The 19,156-nt window shown below is 35.9% G+C and overlaps 1 protein-coding gene across 1 annotated transcript in view; it reads left to right on the forward strand.

The window, feature by feature from the left end:
• The first annotated feature begins 6,549 nt into the window (after positions 1–6,549).
• LOC129003651 (amyloid protein-binding protein 2-like) overlaps positions 6,550–19,156 on the forward strand; it is a 52,348-nt gene continuing 39,741 nt past the window's right edge. The window contains exons 1-2 of the mRNA XM_054431950.1: positions 6,550–6,581; positions 8,875–9,043. Of these exons, the coding sequence (XP_054287925.1) occupies positions 6,550–6,581; positions 8,875–9,043 (201 nt within the window). The remainder of the gene's footprint in view (positions 6,582–8,874; positions 9,044–19,156) is intronic.

A 19,156-nucleotide genomic window follows, 5' to 3' on the forward strand; every position in this document is an offset into this window, starting at 1 on the left:
GGAAATTTTTATTTTTAATGGGGATTTTCCCATAAAAACCCATAAAAAAACCGGAAAAATCGGATTTTATCAAAAATGGCCCGAACGATTTTGAATTAAATTTAGTATGTTGTAGCCCTTTAAATCTCGAACAAAATGGTACAAATCCCATTTCAAAAAATTACGGTTCAAAAGTTATGGTAAATGATGTTATTTTCCCATAAAAACCCCATAAAATAACGAAAAATAGGATTTTAGACAAAAATCCAGTTTTGATTTAACATAGTAGGTTATGGTCCTTACAATTTTGATAGTTGTTTTTCATTTTTTAGAAATTTTGATTTTAGATGGGGATTTTCCTATAAAACCCCATAAAATAACGGAAAAATAGGATTTTCCCAAAAATGGCCCGAACGATTTTGATAAAAATTTAGTATGTTATAGTCCTTTATATTCTAAACAAAATGGTACAAATCCCTTTTCTGTAAAAATTGCGGTTCAAAAGCTATTGCAAATTATGTTATTTCCCCATAAAAACCCCATAAAATAACGGAAAAATCGGATTTCCCAAAATTGGCTCGAACAATTTTGATAAAAATTTAGTATGTTATAGTCCTTTAAATTCTGAACAAAATTGTACAAATTTCATTTCCGTATATTTACTCTCACCGTTTACACATGATAAAGGTTGTTGACAAACTTATGGGAGAAAGTATGTGTCAGAATGCTGATACCGTTTATTTAAATTGTATTTAAAACAACACACATTTATTGGGAGTTACTGAATTCTACCAAATAATTATTTGCAATGTTATTTTCTGATTTTAAAATTGGTTTTCTTCTTTATCATGTCATGTTTTGCAATATAACGTTCCATTACAAAATCAGTGAAGAATCCTTTTATCAAAGCAATTTTAAATTATTTGTTATTGAACTATCTTATATCTATTGTACGGGTTGGTGTCTGCCTTTTTCATCACTTTTGCCTACATTTTATCATATTCTTCTACACATCCTTATAAATAATATCAAACATTTATGTAGAAATATCTGCTATTATCGTGTCTAATAAAATCCAAACATAGAAACCTTGCCTAAAATGGTACCCATCTTGACAAATTATTTGCACCTGCCTACATAACAAACTTTGGTACACTGGGTTGGTAAAATTATTGAAAATAACACGACATTTTGGCTGTAAAATATGGTACAAAGAGAAAATACTATTTAAGCAGCTACTGCCATGACAGAAAGGTCATATTCCTTTTAAACTAGATCACATAATACTTTATAAGATACGTTGATTAACAATATGTAAACGTCAATATATACGTAACAGCCAATTTACAGTGTTTTTGCTCTTTGGAAATGTCCCATTGCTACGTCATTTGCATTATTTGTTGCCAATGAAGCCGCAAGACCATATTAACTTGGAGGCCCTAACAGTTCATGAATAATATCCAACTTCACTTTAAGTATTCCACTACGCATGACATTCCGTGGAGAGATTATATTGACAACTTTATGTTATTGATAAGGCTGAGACAACTAATAACTGACATCCCCCGTGTCAAGGAATTCCATCTTTCACAGTAACCCCACAATCAATTTCTCAAAACTATGCTAGAGGGTTCATTCATTTGCACAGAAGTACGATATGAACTGACGCGACGTGACGAAGGAAAAATCAAACTTACACTGTAACAGATATACCTCCCTTTGAAGTTAGAATATGTCTTCGAAAATAATATTTTCTTTTGAAATAAAATCATGTTACACTGATGAAATCACGGTAGTGTTTAGCTTCAAAAGATCCATTAATACGATTTTAATACTATTTAAAGGTTCTTCCAAAGGAAGAGATACCATATAACATACTAATAATAACTCCGATGACGTACGGTATGGGGAATATTTTATTCATTGAATGATCAACCAAATTTTGCAACTAACGCAATTAATATCATTATTGTTTTTATACTTATTACTCTTTAAAGAATGCTAAATGCTTAAAATGTGTATATTTCACCCAATTTATCGCAGTTAGATGAATTAACACCTTGAAAGTAACCGTCAATTTCGACGGGTTTCACCTAGTTATTTATATTAGCTGACTTCAGATTATTCCAAATAAACTATGATTTGCCACTCTTCACAACCTTCAATGTCAGTTGAGTTTGGCATTATAATTAACCTCACTTTTCAGAATCGGTATCGAGTACAATGAAGCGAAGTATCGAGTATCGGCGATTCTTCGATACCACTGGTGTCGAAGGTATCGAGGTATCGAGAATCGGAATCGGCCCATCCCTAGTCATAATAGCTGCTAAAGCTCACAATAAATCGTTCTGCCAGTTTAACTTGGTAACAAAGTTCTTGTACTCATCAGAGATCAGTAATTTAGTTCAGCGCAATCTGTCGGTGGCTCACATCAACTACTACTACTTTGATTAAAAAACTAGAAACAACTTTAACATGGAGATGGAATGTCTAGTTGTTAGTCAAAGCTATAAGCTTCATTTTGATGTGCCATAAGCCTGTATTTTTATTTGGTAAAAGGCCTTGATAGGCCTTACAAATGATTATTATGTTATTTTTTTACTTAATACTGTTTGCATTTGGAAGTATGAGCATTAGTGTTTTACTATATCCTACTCCATGAAGTATATTTTACTTCTAAAGACGGTTCAAACGTCTCTGTGTGTAAGTGTGTAGGAAGTTGGTTGGATAGTTGAAGATGTATGGATGTATTCAGGGCATCTATTGCTGCACATTATCATTGGTAATGCAGTAGAACACTGTGGTGTCCCAGTTGTCCACTTTGCCCCTTTCGCTTGTCTATTTGTGATTGTAGGTGACATTGTGTCAATCCACTTGTGCTCTGCTGGCTGTTACCTGCTATCAGTGTTGTCAATGCCCTTAGGTCGCCTTATCAGTCTATATGTTAACCTCTCAACTCAATGCATTAATTTGATTAGTCATTCATCTTCAATTAATTACCTGTACTAGTTTTACTTTCATAACTTTCAATGTGATTTATTTTTATACTCTATTTACTAATAATTATTAATGTTAATGGATATTAACCACATTGGTAATTTAGCCCTATTGTAACAATTTATTGACCTTCTTGAGAATTATAATTTATTCCTATACAACAATGAAAATGATTTGACTATTCATCAAGCAAAAATCTCTGACCTTTACGCATTTTGTACAAAGATAGCTTTTGTACTAAGACTAAGTGTCATAGGTCTTTTTTGTTGTTTTAGATAGCAGTAGGTCAAGCCTATGAGCCATGTATTTAAAATGGCAGATTGGGATGTCCCAGTCGTAATAATGTCACAACCCTTGAAAAGCTCATTTACTCTTTCTTTTAGTTGAAAAAACCTCGTATTAAAATCTGACTTTATTTGTACTAGAAGAAATACCTGAAATTGAAAAGTCTAAAGATTTTCCACCAAATATGATTGATTTAATTCAACATACTTTTTAAGTAACAAGCAATTGTTCAGTACAAATAAATTAAAACAGTTTTTGTTGGAAAGCCTAAAATATCTGATCCTTGTTTTGTTTATCTCTTCCTAGTAACCAAAATTAACAAAACTCTTTAAACATCTGTCAGCTGATAATTAGGTGACAACTAAATTATATTTAACATTTTAAGACCCTGGTCACATCACTACAGGAGCCCTCTGCAAAGACTGGAAGTCCATGGAGTTTCGGGTGGGTTCCGAAAAGTCACAAAACAAAAAATAAAGAAATAAATTAACAGCAAGGATAAACAGGATTTCCATCACACTGAAATTGGATTCTTGAATTTCACTTTTCTTCCAGACTTTGTCGTATACGACTTTTGAAGATCCACATCTTTTGAAGTTTGAGATACAGTTGAGGGTTTAACTTCATCGAAGGACATAGGCCGGTTTAACTCTGTCAATACTAACATAACATTAGAGTTTTATTGTGATATTTTTACTGTCTTTCTTGATCACTGGATGAGGTCCAGTGTATGGATGTTGTAAAGATTTTCTCATTGCATCCACCCTCAGAAAAACGTGCAAACATGTGTCCTAATCACAAACAATGATGCTTCGGTTGATGCCGTGTCTCTTGATATTTGTTGGTTTTATTGATGAAATCTTGAGTCCTAATCGAGACACACAATTAGTCTGATCCTCTAGGGGTGCTGGCTTGGTTGCTGGCATAAAATACTAGCCAGGGAGGTGTAAAACCTCTCCAAAAACCATTTCTGCAGGTGAGGTGTTCAGATCCGAACAGAAAGCATTTCTTATCCATTCCAAGAAGCACTGTGGGTAAGGATTCAACCCACTTGGAGGCGGAGTGGCACATGATGGCCGCCTTGAGTTGTCTTTGGAAACTTTCTACCATGCCATTTGTGCATGGGTGGTAACTTGTTGTCCTTAATCTTGAAAATCCACACAAATTTCCCAACTCAGCAAAGAATGCAGATTCAAATTAAAGAAAATTGTTGATATCTTTACTGTACACAAGAAGGCTCCAGTGAGTTCCGGCAGTGATGTTTTCATTTGTGGTTATTTGGTCTGAATTATTTACTGCCATGATAAGGACATTTTTGCTTTTAATGTCAAAAGGATCTAATAAATAGCCAAAATCCAGGCAATTTTTGACTCCACTGACTATGAGAGGATTTAATGCTAGACAATTCTCGTTCTGAAGATATCTTTCTATTTAAATAAGGTAAAAGAGATCTGAGATCCAGTTTTTTCCAAGTATATTCTCCTGTATTTTCAGTTTATTCTTTGATGAAACAACCTCAGGAGCAACTGAAAATGTTTTATTAGATGTGCCTACATCACTCTTGTATGAATCTGAATTTAATGATATTGTCGATGTGGTGTTACATAGAGAAGTGCCTAAACTGGAATCACTGGAATTACCATCACAAATCGTTATATGGGAAGGACTCTACGACGTTTGCTCGTTTTCATCACTAACATTGCTTAAATTAATATCATTATTTACAACAGTTTCCTCCAAACATTCTACCATAAAAGGGTTTCTTACTGAGAAATTAAAATTGTCAATATTATGGGGTATCTTGTTTTCAGTGATGTATTTAGAAAGCTCCTTTTTTGATCTGAAGATCTTTCCTCTTGGGGATATAATATGTACATCAATTCTCCCTTTACGTAGACCAGTTTTCCTAATAATTTATTTTCTTTGCCAGCCCTTTGGTACATCATTTATACTTAAAGGAATCATTTTAAATCATTTAAAATAATAAATAATAATAATAATGTATTCTCATTTAATTGAGAATATTACTTCACATCAGCAAAAAATAATTTAATATCCAGTGATTGTAGCTTTTAAATGGTGCAAAATAAACAGACAGCTGATTAGGTCTTGTAAGCAGTCCTTGATTGATGAGGAGTCTAGGTTGTCTGTGGTCAGTGAGGGCAGAGTGCAGCAACTGATGTAAGTCTGTATTGTTTAGGCACCAGTGCCTAACCTGTCCAGTGCCTAACCTGTTCAGATCATGTTCCAGGCGGATTTATACACAGGATGTTAGAACCCAATAAAAATAGTGCCAACTATATAAGTTTTTGTGATCTTCTTTGATCTTTAATTCAATCATCAAAATGTTTTAATTATGATTCCAAATATAATTTGTAATGATATAAAATGCTTGGCTTCTTGTGAGTGCTCTAAATTTAAGAATAAAAGTGGTATGAAACTATGGCTGAAAACATGTGACAATTTGCATCCAATTAGTAAGTAGGACTATTTCAGATATTATTAAGTATATTTACTGTCTTCTTGAAATGGTTATAAAGAAAAAAACTTTTAAAAACTGTTATTGTATCATTATTACTTAGTTTAAACTACTTTTAAAAGTTAAAGTTAAATAACACAATATTTCATAAATAAAATAGAGCACTTTAGAACAAACCAATACTTGTCTTCCAAGTGTTATTTTAATGTTACTTTAATGTTATTTTTAACCGGTTTTCCTTCCAGTCGATGATCGTAGCATTCCCCACTCCATGAACTCAACAGCCAATTTTGACGCACTTTCACCATTGTCTAATCGTTTTGACACTTCAAGTTTGTCTTGTAATGTAACCGAAGTATGTTTACGTTTTGAAGCCATTTCACCACATTCACAACCTCAAAAGATAACGTTACAAAGTGTACACAAATGTTATTAAACACCAGGTTTGTTTACTTTATAAATTGGATGTTCTGAACACCAGAATTGCCAACCTAAAGAACAAGATTGCAGTACAGTGAAACCAATGCAATTTATTGTAAAAACAACAAGTGACCCAGTACGTGCTGCCACCTATCAAGAAAGTTGAAACTACTAGCACCATCGCGTAACGCCATTAATGCGGACACAAAAAGTAACCCAGTACCTGCCACCTATCGGGGAAAGTTGAAACTACTAGCACCATCGCGTAACGCCATTAATGCAGACACAAAAAGTAACCCAGTACGTGCTGTCACTTATTGGGGAAAAGCCGAAACTGCTAGCACTGTCGTGTTACGACACTTAGTTGTACTTGGTCAAAGTATTCTGTAATGTCCGAGCTGCTGGGCGAGATAGACTTGTTGTTAGTAGGCCAATGGGCCAACTTAAAGGTTGTATTTCATAGTTACGTGTATTTTAGTAAACATTTAGCTGAATCCGAAATATTCGGTAATCCGAAATGGGTCCGGTCCCAACCATTTCGGACTATTGGGACTCTACTATTATATCAACCAAAGCTAGTTTTTTTTTACCCGTTTTTCTCTAATAATAATTTATGGGGGGGAAATAACTTAAGTTACAATAACTTTTAAACCGTAATTTCTACAGGAATGGGAATGGGGTTGTACCATTTTGTTCAGAATTTAAGGACTATAAACATACAGTACTAAATTTTCACGTAAACTAAGTATTACCTATACTAGTTGTGTCATCCTGTGTTTTCATCAGTCCTACTTCAAAACTTACATTTATAGAACAAATACTAATGTCATGGTAAATATACTGTAAAATTGATTTATATTCACTTTCATATCAATTTGAATAATCATAAGCCTACTTATGCTATGACAAAGTATAAATATGACAAGCACAGTTTATATACCCTTAAATAATTATGTGAGGTAGGTAGATTATTTTGTACAGTATCATTCGCACAAAAACATAAAGAGTTTTAGTTAATCAAAAGGTTATAGAGCAATACAAAATTAGCAAGAAATGTTCAAAATTCATCGCTGAGCTCTTAATTAGAAAACTACCACTTTCTGGGTTATTTGGAGGGGGGCTACCTTTCTACACTGAAATGTTAGTGGTCCGGACCGGCTCGCATTTCCTCCAAAAATTGTTAATGTGGCCCTTGAGTAAAATAGTTTGGAGACCCCTGAGATAGAGGGTGAAAGTGCAAATTGTTAATTTAAAATTACCAGGTTATTCTTATGAGAATAAATAAACTGCTGTAATTTGCTTTTTCTCATTCTTCATTTTCTTTGTTATGGATATGTTTTAATGAAATTTGGCAATTTTGTTTATTTCATACTAAGCTATCAAAATTTCAATAAAAAAAACGTACCAAACCTGCCTGTAGTAGCAAACCTAAGTTCTCATTAAAATTAATGTGATTTAAATAGGAAATAAATCTGCCAATTTTAAGGGAATATTTTAGTAGAAATCCAGCCAGGCAAATGGAAATTCGCTTATTCTGCATCTGCAGGTTTGTTGTGGCGGAAGTGTTTTATAGTATTTCTACAAAAACGTCACATTGATGAGGAACATGTAAACTATTACAAAATAACTGTGGTGTAATATCAAAGATTCCACTATTTTTTTAAGAAAACTTCAGTAACAAAAGCACAATGTTGAACTGTTCACTGCCCCATTATTAGGCTTACTGAAACATCATCAGTATTGGGTTAGCCATATCATCATTGGACCACCCACTATAATATTGTGGAGGGAGGCGAGAGTCTCCTTGGTTAAGAAATTAGGATTCCATCTATCTCCTGACTTGGAGTCAAATGTCAGCATCACTAATGCCTGCGCCTCTGCAAATCTGTACTGGGACTCACTGCTCGGAAGTCTAAAAATGTCCTCTCCCCGGCAACAATCAAGATTCTCTATTAAAAATACCATAATCTGGCCCATATGGATCTATAATTTCGCTGGCTCTGACCATGATTAGTAAGCGGACTCTGTCGTCTGTCTTGGGTCGCTGGCCGGAAGTGAATCATTCCTCTTTTGCTAGAGTTTACCTACATAGTCCAAGTCAAATCTTTCGTCTGAGGAATCTCTGTTCTGTTTTTCAAGCTATTTCCTTTCATTACAATGCAAAATAGTCAATACTCTGTAACAAAAAAAATATATATATTTATACCGGACCACTTTTGGACCAGTTTTAGGCTTTAAGCTAAAATGGTAAAACCAGTGAATAAAAAAAAAAAATTGTCAGTACTTCTAATACTTTTTACTTTTTCATTGAAATGGCGACCATACAAAGTAGGTATTTTAAGCAAAGCATGAATGGAGATGAGTGTAGGATGAGTGGCACGATCTTGTAGTCTTTTTAGAAACTAAGGCCGACATATTCCTTTGACACAGCTGTTAATTAATAGCCCATACAGCTAATGGCAACTAAGGGACTTAGAAAATAGAGCAACAAGGTAGAGCAAGAGTTTATAGTGGAATCCTAACCACATTTTTGCCTTGGTATTAACAAATTCAGGATAGTACTGCGGGTAGTCTTAGTACTCACTAGTGCAGACATTAATCCACACCAGGGAGTATCGCATCCACAGTGCATGCCCATAAATTTCCACAATTTGTGATAATAAAATAAGTTACTTCAATTGGCCATATTTTAAAATCATACTGAAATGTTGAAGGTTGCTGCATGCACAGGCTGTCTATTGCATGATTGAACCTGCAGAGCAGACCAGACAGATGGCTGCAGAGCTGGCAGAAAAGCTGTTTGCTGCAGGAGAGACCATGAATCTTGCTGGACTCTATTCTGAATTCTCCCTTTATTCCTTCACCAAAAGCAACTATGATGAGGTAAGCTGAGTACACAGTATAGTTAACAGTAGGAGTGTGCGAGTAGTAAATATTTGGGTTGTCAAGTTTTCCAAAAACCTTGCAAGCTTCGAACTATTTTGAGTCGAGTATTTTTATGTAGTGAAGTGCAATGCATGACTGCCTCAAAATCTATCCATCTATACTATTATTAAGAAGAGGCGGTGTCTCTCTGTGTGTGTGTTTGTACACGCACACAGTTAAAACAACTTATTTAAACGACTAATCGTTCTATTGAATGATATGGCGTTTGCTTAGGGACTGCCAAATACTAAATGATATGGGGTAATTCGTTATGGGCTCATTATAGTGAGGTTCCACTGTACTATGTATAATTCCATAAAATAGCCATCAGAATAATTATGAAGTTAGTTTACAACTAAAAAAAAACCATATAAATATTCAAAGGAGTAAAAGTTTAATCATGGTGAGGACATTTTATTTTTGACACAATTTTTCTTGAAAAAAATCTTTAAATTCCTCAAACTACCATCCACATTACACTAGGCTTAGCTATGAAAGATGTACACTATTTCAACCAACTTAATCAATATCCTTTTAAACAAATCATCCAACTGTAAAGCTAGTTGTGCCTATGAGTTGTATATTACACAATATTTATAATGTATTGTTGATTTCAAGTATGTGAGGTACTCAGTTAGTTTTTCATCCAGTACGTGCTGTCACTCACTTATCGGAGAAAGTCTAAACTTTTAGCAACATTGTGTGACGATATTAATGCAGTTTATTTTGCACACAAAAAGTGAAGACCCAGTATGTGCCGTCACCTATTGGGAAAAGCCGAAACTGCTAGCACTGTCGTACCTTGTCGAAGTATTCTGTAGCAGCCGAACAGGTAGAAGCTATGAATTTAACAATTTGACCAGGCAGTGAGCTGGTCTAGTGGTTAGAATGCGGGGCTTCGGTCCCTCAGGTACCGGGTTCAAATCCTACCAAATCACCAATTTTTTTTTTTTTTTTTTTTTTTTTTTTGTCCTAAGGACGCTAGGCACGAGCCTGGGATTGTTTTTCACATTACTTCAGGCTAGACCTAGGGGTTGCGGCATTATCACTTAGATAAAATCCATTGGTGACTTGGCGGGGATCGAACCCGGGACCTCAGGGACTGAAGTCCCGCGCTCTAACCACTACGCCAGCTCGCTCCCCCCCAAAAAAATGGATTTTTTTGGTCCCTAGGTCCTGAAGTAATGTGAAAAACAATCCTGGTCTTGTGCCTAGCGTCCAAGAAAAAAAATATTAAAAAATCAATTTTAAAAACATATTTTTAATCCGAAATATTTGGTAGTCCGAAATGGGTCAGGTCCCAACAATTTCAGACTATCGGGACTCTAATACATATGGTAGAGTGTTTTGGAATTACTTGATTAATTTAATTAGGTACTCTACTTCTAATTTTGGAAATTGTTGAGGTTATGTGGCTGTTGTAATTTAATTTAACCGATGGTTTATTTTATTCCCTATAGACAATAGACAATAGACAATATCCTTTATTACAATTTCATCAAGAAATGTTACAGAGTCAAATTTAAATAAATAACATTGGTATAATAGATACAAAGTGAAATGGAAAAGCTTCTTCAGTGTTGTGTGTGGTCTTGCCATGCAAAGTATATATTTTTGAAACAATTAAATATTTTTTAAATATTGCTGAGACTCAAGAATTGCCTGTGCATAATTATAATACAAGGGGTAAAAATTATTTAGCTAAAGAAAAACCAAGACTTGAACTTTTTAAAAATAAACCTTCTTATATTGGAAACTATTTTTTTAGAAAACTTCCTAGCTTTTTAAAAAAGAAAAATCTAAATTTATGAAAAATCTGAAGGCATTCTTACTTGACCTTGCACCTTACAAAATAGAAGATTTTAGTAATTTCAATTTAAAATAATGTAGCCTATAGTATTTTGTTTAAATGTTTCTTATTGCTAATTTAGGTAGTAAGTAACAATAGACAATAGACACTATTCATGTACGAAAATTTGTACTGTGTGAATAAAGACTCTTTGAATCTTGAATCTTGAATCTTGAAAGAACTCCTTTAGGGTGTAGACAGCTTTGTCTAGCAGCCATCTCCGTAGCTTCCTCTTCATCAGCACAGGGCCTCCAATTTTCAAGTGGACTGGTAGCTTGTTTAGCATCTTAACTCCTGCATACAGTGGTTTCTTTTCAAACATTGCTGTTCTGTGGCCAGACAGCACATAGAATCCTGCATATCTGGTGTTGTATTCATGTATATCTCTTTGTTTAGGCGGATCTTTGGTTACACAGTAATAAACAGTATCTAGGATGTAGATGGAAGTCACCGTCAGGATGTTCAGGTTTAAAAGGCATCTCTACAGCTTTGATCTTTACTTATGCCTGCAATTACCGAATTTCACTATAGGGAAGTAGCTATTACCGTAGGTCTCATGGTAAGACCTAGGCCCGGGACCGTTTTTTTTTTTCATTTTGATGTCCCCAGAGGCCAAAAACACCATTCGTTAAAATTTGTATATGTGTATATATAGAGACCCTATATATATGTGTCCGTCCGGACGATAACTTGAGTAATTTTTGTCCGATTTTGATAAAATTTGGTTTGAAGGTGTAAGGCGGGATAAACTTGAATGAGTTCGCAAACCAGCATGATCGGACCATGGGAACGGGGTTTAACGGGGGGTTTTATGGGGTAAAAATTGGTTTTTCTCATTTTTCAACTTAAAACCTAAAATTTATAAATTTTTCTCCAGACCTTTTTAAAGAGCTTACAAAAACAAATAATATAGTATATCAAAGTTTTTTTTTGGTCGGTGAATGGTTATGGAGAAAATTCAAAAAATCGTTAATTTAAAATTCCAATGTTATTCTTATGGTGGATATTGTAAAATGTTGTAGTTGGCTTGCTTATGGGTATATTTTGATCAAACTTGGCGGATTTATTTATTTCATACTAAACTATTGATATTTTAATAAAAAACACACTTTATAAGTTTCCCTGTAGCAGCTAACCTAGGTACTCGTTAATCATAAATTTTAATTTAATAGATTAATTGAAAATCAATACAGGCAAATGGAAATTTGCTTAGTCGGCAGGTTTGCTGCAGCAGGGGTATTATTCTGATAGCTCTTTCTGCATAACCAGGACCCGGTTAAGATTGTCCATAGTGGATCCACCCCAGACAGTAATACCATAGCTGGCTTTCAAACAATGTATGGTATGCAGTCCTCGTTGCCTCAGGGGTACTAGTCTCTTTGGTTCGTTTTATGACAAAACGAGCTGGCCCGAGTTTTTGGCAAAGACAAGCTACATGACGATCCCAGGATAAATTTTCATCAATTATGACACCTAAATGTTTGATTTCTTCAGCTGCTGTCAGGTTGGGCATTTCAGATACTGTAGACTTTTTATTTCCAAAAGTCATTTGCTTGGTCTTACTTTCATTGAAGACGTCATTTTTCATACAGTAGTCCTGTGTCATATTGAAAGCAAAATAGGTGTTTACTTCTAGTTGATCTATGTTTCTGTTTGCTGTAAGCAGCACAGTGTCGTCTGCATACATGACCATCTTGCTGTATTCCTCAAGGTGTTCCGGGAAGTCATTAATAAAAAGCCCAAACAGAACTGGCCCTAGGACAGAGCCCTCCTCTTTTAGTCGGTAGCAATTCAGATCTGACAGTATCTGTAAACCTCTGTAAAAAAAGGGTTCACTAATCCTCACCTTGGCTGGGCACATGGTCCACGCCCAGGCAGATGGCGCGCGGCGATGAATTCCTAGAAAATCCCGAGTGACCAAAGAAAGTGCATGTTACATGTTATTCAAAACAAGGGTTAAGTTTTCCTAAAATCCCACAATTAGATGATTCAAAAGCCAAAATATAAGTGAATTGATGTATCAAGAAAGAAGACAGCTGGCAACAACAATGAACCTCTTGTGTGAAATTCTTCGCTTGTCTATCAGACATGGCAGATTAAGCACATTATAGCTTATTACGTTACTAGTCCTGAAAATATGTGTCTACTGGACGAAAAGTAAGTACCGGTAAGTAAGTATTACCATACGAGTCCAGTAAACACATTTTGGACGAGTGACGTACCATAGTTTACTCTTGTTATACTATTTTAGTGAGGGTCTTATCCATAAATAAATATATCTTCTAAAGTAAAAGGTTATAAAAATATAGCTATAAGCAATAGAAGAGCAGTGGTCTCTAATACTGGTGAGAACTTTCAATTTTGTGATTATCAGACCTAGACACCTGAAGAAATTTATCAAAGACACATTCTTATTTTCAGTATATCAAACTAAACATGAAATATCCAAAAGTACAATGTTTGAAAAACTTTCTACAAATCATCAAGGACAATAAAATACCCCCACCGCAGCAAACCTGCAGACGAAGCGAATTTCAACTTGTCTGGTTACATTTTTTTTATAAATATGACATATTTATTCCCAATTTCAATAACATTAGATTTAACGAGTGTTAACGAGGTTTGCTACTACGGGAAAGGTAAAACATGTTTTTTGACCATACGTCAATTGTATAGAATGAAATAAATAAATTTGCCAAATTTTATCAAAATATATCCGTAAACCACAACAACACAAGTAAACTCCAACAGTTTTCATTTTCTCCATGAGAATGACATGGGAATTTTAAATTACACTTTTTATAAATTTTCTCCGTGACCGTTAGGCATACAATAGCGCTTCAATATACTAAATTATTTCTTTTTTTAAGCTCTACAAAATGGTTTAGAAAGAAATAGCAAAATGTTTTGTTTTTAGGGTCAAAGGATGGAAAAATGCATTTTTCCCCCATTAAACCCTCGTTCCCATGGTCCGATCATGCCGGTTCGCGAGCTCGTTAACGTAGGTTTACACGTTTATACCAAAATTCATGAAAATCGGATCATATTTTTATATTCATGTCACGTTTCAATTAGGTGCTCTGCAAAATTTGATTTCACTGTCGTTTTGTTACCTGATTTTAATGCTTGTATGTGTTCGTGGAACCATTTCTTGAAGCTACGACTTGTTTGGCCAATGTAGGATTTATTTTTATAGAAATATATTCTTAATTATATAATTATATTCATATATTTAATTTTATTGAACATTTCATAGGTTAACATTAATGTGTTATGACATTATGACTTGTGAGAGTTTCCACTCAAGGTTCAACATGTCGTGCAGTTCAAGCCACCTAAACATTTTTACTTTTCTAAATACTTTAACTTCTGCCCAAACCGACACCTACATCAGAATCAACAGTGCGCGACAAGGATGTGCCCCACTAACAGACAGGAAAACGAAAGAAAAGGTGCGTTTCATAAATCAACAAATTGAACTACCGGTACTAAACAATCGTGATATTGACAGACTGCACTTTGTAAAGTGTATCTCGTACAGAGTATCACGTTAACAGTTGTGTTCATCGGACCTAAGCATTGTAGATTTTGTATAACCTATCTTTTTGATATACGATACCTATAGTATTATAAATGTGTACGTTCCCGGGATGAGGGGAACGATCCCAGACATAACCCTCGCATCTGAGTCTCTTCTGCCAAGGATCACAGCCTGGAGAGTCTTGGAGGATTATACGGCCAGCGACCATCAATACATTATTTTCAATGTCTTAGATCGCATCCCGAGACAAGTTGCTGCATCTCGGGAAGTGCCCGTTCGGTGGAACACCAAAAAACTGGACGTGGCTAAATTCACCGAGGCCATCCTGCGGGGAGTGCCAGCGGTGCCTGCCGCACCTGGCATGGCTCATGCAGAGGCTATAGTTACATCGATGATGGGGCTGATTGCCTCGGCTTGTGATGAGTCAATGCCCCGCAAGAGACTCCGTTGCGATAGGAGACCCGTAGGTATACTGGTGGACTGCAGAGATCGCAGATTTGCGCCCAGCTGCTTTGAGAGCTAGACGACTCGCTACCAGGGCCAGGGTACCCTTGGATAGACACCGTAAGTTGGAGAGCTACAAGGTGGCGAGGAAGTCTCTCCGCCGGGCCATCAACCGGAGCAAACACAATTGCTGGAAAACACTAAGGGATGATGTCGATTCCGACCCGTGGGGCCTGGGTTACAAACTAGTAACCCAAAAACTCACCACTCGCTCTCCACCTTCCGTCATGGAGGGGGCCGCTATGGAGAGGGTCGTCAAATCCCTTTTTCCGGATCATATTCTGCGCCCACTGCGTGAGTTTGAGATGATGGACGATGTCCCACTCTTCACTCATGAGGAGCTGGAGACTGCCGTTTTATCCCTAAAAAACAACAAGGCTCCTGGACCTGATGGGGTACCTGGCGAGGCTCTTAAGAAGGTTTTTTCAATCAATCCCCTGATTCTTCTGAGCATGTACAACGGGTCTCCTATCGCAACGGAGTCTCTTGCGGGGCATTGACTCATCACAAGCCGAGGCAATCAGCCCCATCATCGATGTAACTATAGCCTCTGCATGAGCCATGCCAGGTGCGGCAGGCACCGCTGGCACTCCCCGCAGGATGGCCTCGGTGAATTTAGCCACGTCCAGTTTTTTGGTGTTCCACCGAACGGGCACTTCCCGAGATGCAGCAACTTGTCTCGGGATGCGATCTAAGACATTGAAAATAATGTATTGATGGTCGCTGGCCGTATAATCCTCCAAGACTCTCCAGGCTGTGATCCTTGGCAGAAGAGACTCAGATGCGAGGGTTATGTCTGGGATCGTTCCCCTCATCCCGGGAACGTACACATTTATAATACTATAGGTATCGTATATCAAAAAGATAGGTTATACAAAATCTACAATGCTTAGGTCCGATGAACACAACTGTTAACGTGATACTCTGTACGAGATACACTTTACAAAGTGCAGTCTGTCAATATCACGATTGTTTAGTACCGGTAGTTCAATTTGTTGATTTATGAAACGCACCTTTTCTTTCGTTTTCCTGTCTGTTAGTGGGGCACATCCTTGTCGCGCACTGTTGATTCTGATGTAGGTGTCGGTTTGGGCAGAAGTTAAAGTGTTTAGAAAAGTAAAAATGTTTAGGTGGCTTGAACTGCACGACATGTTGAACCTTGAGTGGAAACTCTCACAAGTCATAATGTCATAACACATTAATGTTAACCTATGAAATGTTCAATAAAATTAAATATATGAATATAATTATATAATTAAGAATATATTTCTATAAAAATAAATCCTACATTGGCCAAACAAGTCGTAGCTTCAAGAAATGGTTCCACGAACACATACAAGCATTAAAATCAGGTAACAAAACGACAGTGAAATCAAATTTTGCAGAGCACCTAATTGAAACGTGACATGAATATAAAAATATGATCCGATTTTCATGAATTTTGGTATAAACGTGTAAACCTACGTTAACGAGCTCGCGAACCGGCATGATCGGACCATGGGAACGAGGGTTTAATGGGGGAAAAATGCATTTTTCCATCCTTTGACCCTAAAAACAAAACATTTTGCTATTTCTTTCTAAACCATTTTGTAGAGCTTAAAAAAAGAAATAATTTAGTATATTGAAGCGCTGTTGTATGCCTAACGGTCACGGAGAAAATTTATAAAAAGTGTAATTTAAAATTCCCATGTCATTCTCATGGAGAAAATGAAAACTGTTGGAGTTTACTTGTGTTGTTGTGGTTTACGGATATATTTTGATAAAATTTGGCAAATTTATTTATTTCATTCTATACAATTGACGTATGGTCAAAAAACATGTTTTACCTTTCCCGTAGTAGCAAACCTCGTTAACACTTGTTAAATCTAATGTTATTGAAATTGGGAATAAATATGTCATATTTATAAAAAAAATGTAACCAGACAAGTTGAAATTCGCTTCGTCTGCAGGTTTGCTGCGGTGGGGGTATTTTATTGTCCTTGATGATTTGTAGAAAGTTTTTCAAACATTGTACTTTTGGATATTTCATGTTTAGTTTGATATACTGAAAATAAGAATGTGTCTTTGATAAATTTCTTCAGGTGTCTAGGTCTGATAATCACAAAATTGAAAGTTCTCACCAGTATTAGAGACCACTGCTCTTCTATTGCTTATAGCTATATTTTTATAACCTTTTACTTTAGAAGATATATTTATTTATGGATAAGACCCTCACTAAAATAGTATAACAAGAGTAAACTATGGTACGTCACTCGTCCAAAATGTGTTTACTGGACTCGTATGGTAATACTTACTTACCGGTACTTACTTTTCGTCCAGTAGACACATATTTTCAGGACTAGTAACGTAATAAGCTATAATGTGCTTAATCTGCCATGTCTGATAGACAAGCGAAGAATTTCACACAAGAGGTTCATTGTTGTTGCCAGCTGTCTTCTTTCTTGATACATCAATTCACTTATATTTTGGCTTTTGAATCATCTAATTGTGGGATTTTAGGAAAACTTAACCCTTGTTTTGAATAACATGTAACATGCACTTTCTTTGGTCACTCGGGATTTTCTAGGAATTCATCGCCGCGCGCCATCTGCCTGGGCGTGGACCATGTGCCCAGCCAAGGTGAGGATTAGTGAACCCTTTTTTTACAGAGGTTTACAGATACTGTCAGATCTGAATTGCTACCGACTAAAAGAGGAGGGCTCTGTCCTAGGGCCAGTTCTGTTTGGGCTTTTTATTAATGACTTCCCGGAACACCTTGAGGAATACAGCAAGATGGTCATGTATGCAGACGACACTGTGCTGCTTACAGCAAACAGAAACATAGATCAACTAGAAGTAAACACCTATTTTGCTTTCAATATGACACAGGACTACTGTATGAAAAATGACGTCTTCAATGAAAGTAAGACCAAGCAAATGACTTTTGGAAATAAAAAGTCTACAGTATCTGAAATGCCCAACCTGACAGCAGCTGAAGAAATCAAACATTTAGGTGTCATAATTGATGAAAATTTATCCTGGGATCGTCATGTAGCTTGTCTTTGCCAAAAACTCGGGCCAGCTCGTTTTGTCATAAAACGAACCAAAGAGACTAGTACCCCTGAGGCAACGAGGACTGCATACCATACATTGTTTGAAAGCCAGCTATGGTATTACTGTCTGGGGTGGATCCACTATGGACAATCTTAACCGGGTCCTGGTTATGCAGAAAGAGCTATCAGAATAATACCCCTGCTGCAGCAAACCTGCCGACTAAGCAAATTTCCATTTGCCTGTATTGATTTTCAATTAATCTATTAAATTAAAATTTATGATTAACGAGTACCTAGGTTAGCTGCTACAGGGAAACTTATAAAGTGTGTTTTTTATTAAAATATCAATAGTTTAGTATGAAATAAATAAATCCGCCAAGTTTGATCAAAATATACCCATAAGCAAGCCAACTACAACATTTTACAATATCCACCATAAGAATAACATTGGAATTTTAAATTAACGATTTTTTGAATTTTCTCCATAACCATTCACCGACCAAAAAAAAACTTTGATATACTATATTATTTGTTTTTGTAAGCTCTTTAAAAAGGTCTGGAGAAAAATTTATAAATTTTAGGTTTTAAGTTGAAAAATGAGAAAAACCAATTTTTACCCCATAAAACCCCCCGTTAAACCCCGTTCCCATGGTCCGATCATGCTGGTTTGCGAACTCATTCAAGTTTATCCCGCCTTACACCTTCAAACCAAATTTTATCAAAATCGGACAAAAATTACTCAAGTTATCGTCCGGACGGACACATATATATATGTCTCTATATATACACATATACAAATTTTAACGAATGGTGTTTTTGGCCTCTGGGGACATCAAAATGAAAAAAAAAAAAAACGGTCCCGGGCCTAGGTCTTACCATGAGACCTACGGTAATAGCTACTTCCCTATAGTGAAATTCGGTAATTGCAGGCATAAGTAAAGATCAAAGCTGTAGAGATGCCTTTTAAACCTGAACATCCTGACGGTGACTTCCATCTACATCCTAGATACTGTTTATTACTGTGTAACCAAAGATCCGCCTAAACAAAGAGATATACATGAATACAACACCAGATATGCAGGATTCTATGTGCTGTCTGGCCACAGAACAGCAATGTTAGAAAAGAAACCACTGTATGCAGGAGT

Source organism: Macrosteles quadrilineatus, unplaced genomic scaffold (genome assembly GCF_028750875.1).
Source record: "Macrosteles quadrilineatus isolate MER2022 unplaced genomic scaffold, UCM_ALF_1.0 Scaffold_9__3_contigs__length_116548681, whole genome shotgun sequence".
Classification (NCBI taxonomy): domain Eukaryota; kingdom Metazoa; phylum Arthropoda; class Insecta; order Hemiptera; family Cicadellidae; genus Macrosteles; species Macrosteles quadrilineatus.